At 27.1% G+C, this 1,028-nt stretch overlaps 1 protein-coding gene across 1 annotated transcript in view; it reads left to right on the top strand.

Moving 5' to 3' along the window:
* LOC117182917 (homeobox protein MSX-2-like) overlaps nucleotides 1-159 on the top strand; it is a 12,728-nt gene extending 12,569 nt beyond the window's left edge. Inside the window, exon 2 of the mRNA XM_033376029.1 lies at nucleotides 10-159. Within this exon, the coding sequence (XP_033231920.1) occupies nucleotides 10-159 (150 nt within the window). The remainder of the gene's footprint in view (nucleotides 1-9) is intronic.
* The last annotated feature ends 869 nt before the right edge of the window (nucleotides 160-1,028 follow it).

The raw sequence follows: 1,028 nt of genomic DNA, 5'->3' as shown, positions 1-1,028 counted from the left end.
CATTAATAGATTTTTCGTGAGAATGTTGTTGCAACTGGACTCGCCACCCTAGATGCTTTGAGAGACTCTGTTAGTAGGTTATCAGAAGATGAAGCAATAGGGCATCGCTACTGCAACGTAGAACACGACGTGGTAGAAAATTTAATTGACACAGTCTAGGTTATTGATTTTAGAAAGACAATTTAGAAGGAACGAAACGGTAAGGCTCTTCATTAGACCGTACGTGTAATGTTTAAATCATAAAAATAACATTCGAAATAAGAAAATTCAGTCAATAGAAAAAAGTCAAAAGTTGCAATAAAATGTTTGATAACAAAATTAGTTTGAAGAATGTACGATATTTTTTTAATATTGTCATAAATAGCTCTGATTTAATTTATTTTAACGGTCCGACACTTTGCAAAATTGAGGTGATTTTAATTGATGAAAAACGAAATTCAGCTTTTATTATAATTTGTTTAGACGTCGACTCGTTTTCTTCGCATGTCAATGTCTATAAATTAAACACTGTAAATACGTGGATCAATTTATCATATGAAAACTTTCGCTTAATTAAAACATCATGTATTATTTTCGATGTAAAAGGACAATCGTTTGTCACTTACGAATAATACACTTATATAAAATTAAAAACGTTTTTACTTTTACATTCTGCACAATAAATGAGCATATTCTTATTATTTATTCTGTACATGTAATATTTTCATTTCATACCTTAAATTTCATACCTGAATACCTTAAAAAAACTGTATTGTAGCGAAGTCATTTACTAATTTATTAAATTGTAATTTAATATAACTTTGATCTCTGAGTAACTTCTTTCGATGACTGAATATAATTAGTTAAATTAACTAATTTTATTCAATGACATTTATGGAAATAATAAATTGCTTTGAAATTATACTTGGTAATAATTACAATTTAATTAATTTGTAAATGAATTTTACCTACAAAATAGTTGTTTTTTATGAATGATTCAAGTTTTGAGAGTGCGAAAAGTAAGCTTTTGCCCTAAAAAATATTTAGTA

This window comes from Belonocnema kinseyi, chromosome 2 (genome assembly GCF_010883055.1).
Source record: "Belonocnema kinseyi isolate 2016_QV_RU_SX_M_011 chromosome 2, B_treatae_v1, whole genome shotgun sequence".
NCBI lineage: Eukaryota > Metazoa > Arthropoda > Insecta > Hymenoptera > Cynipidae > Belonocnema > Belonocnema kinseyi.
Note: the sequence above shows the minus strand (reverse complement) of the source record. Positions and strands in the feature narration are given on the sequence as shown.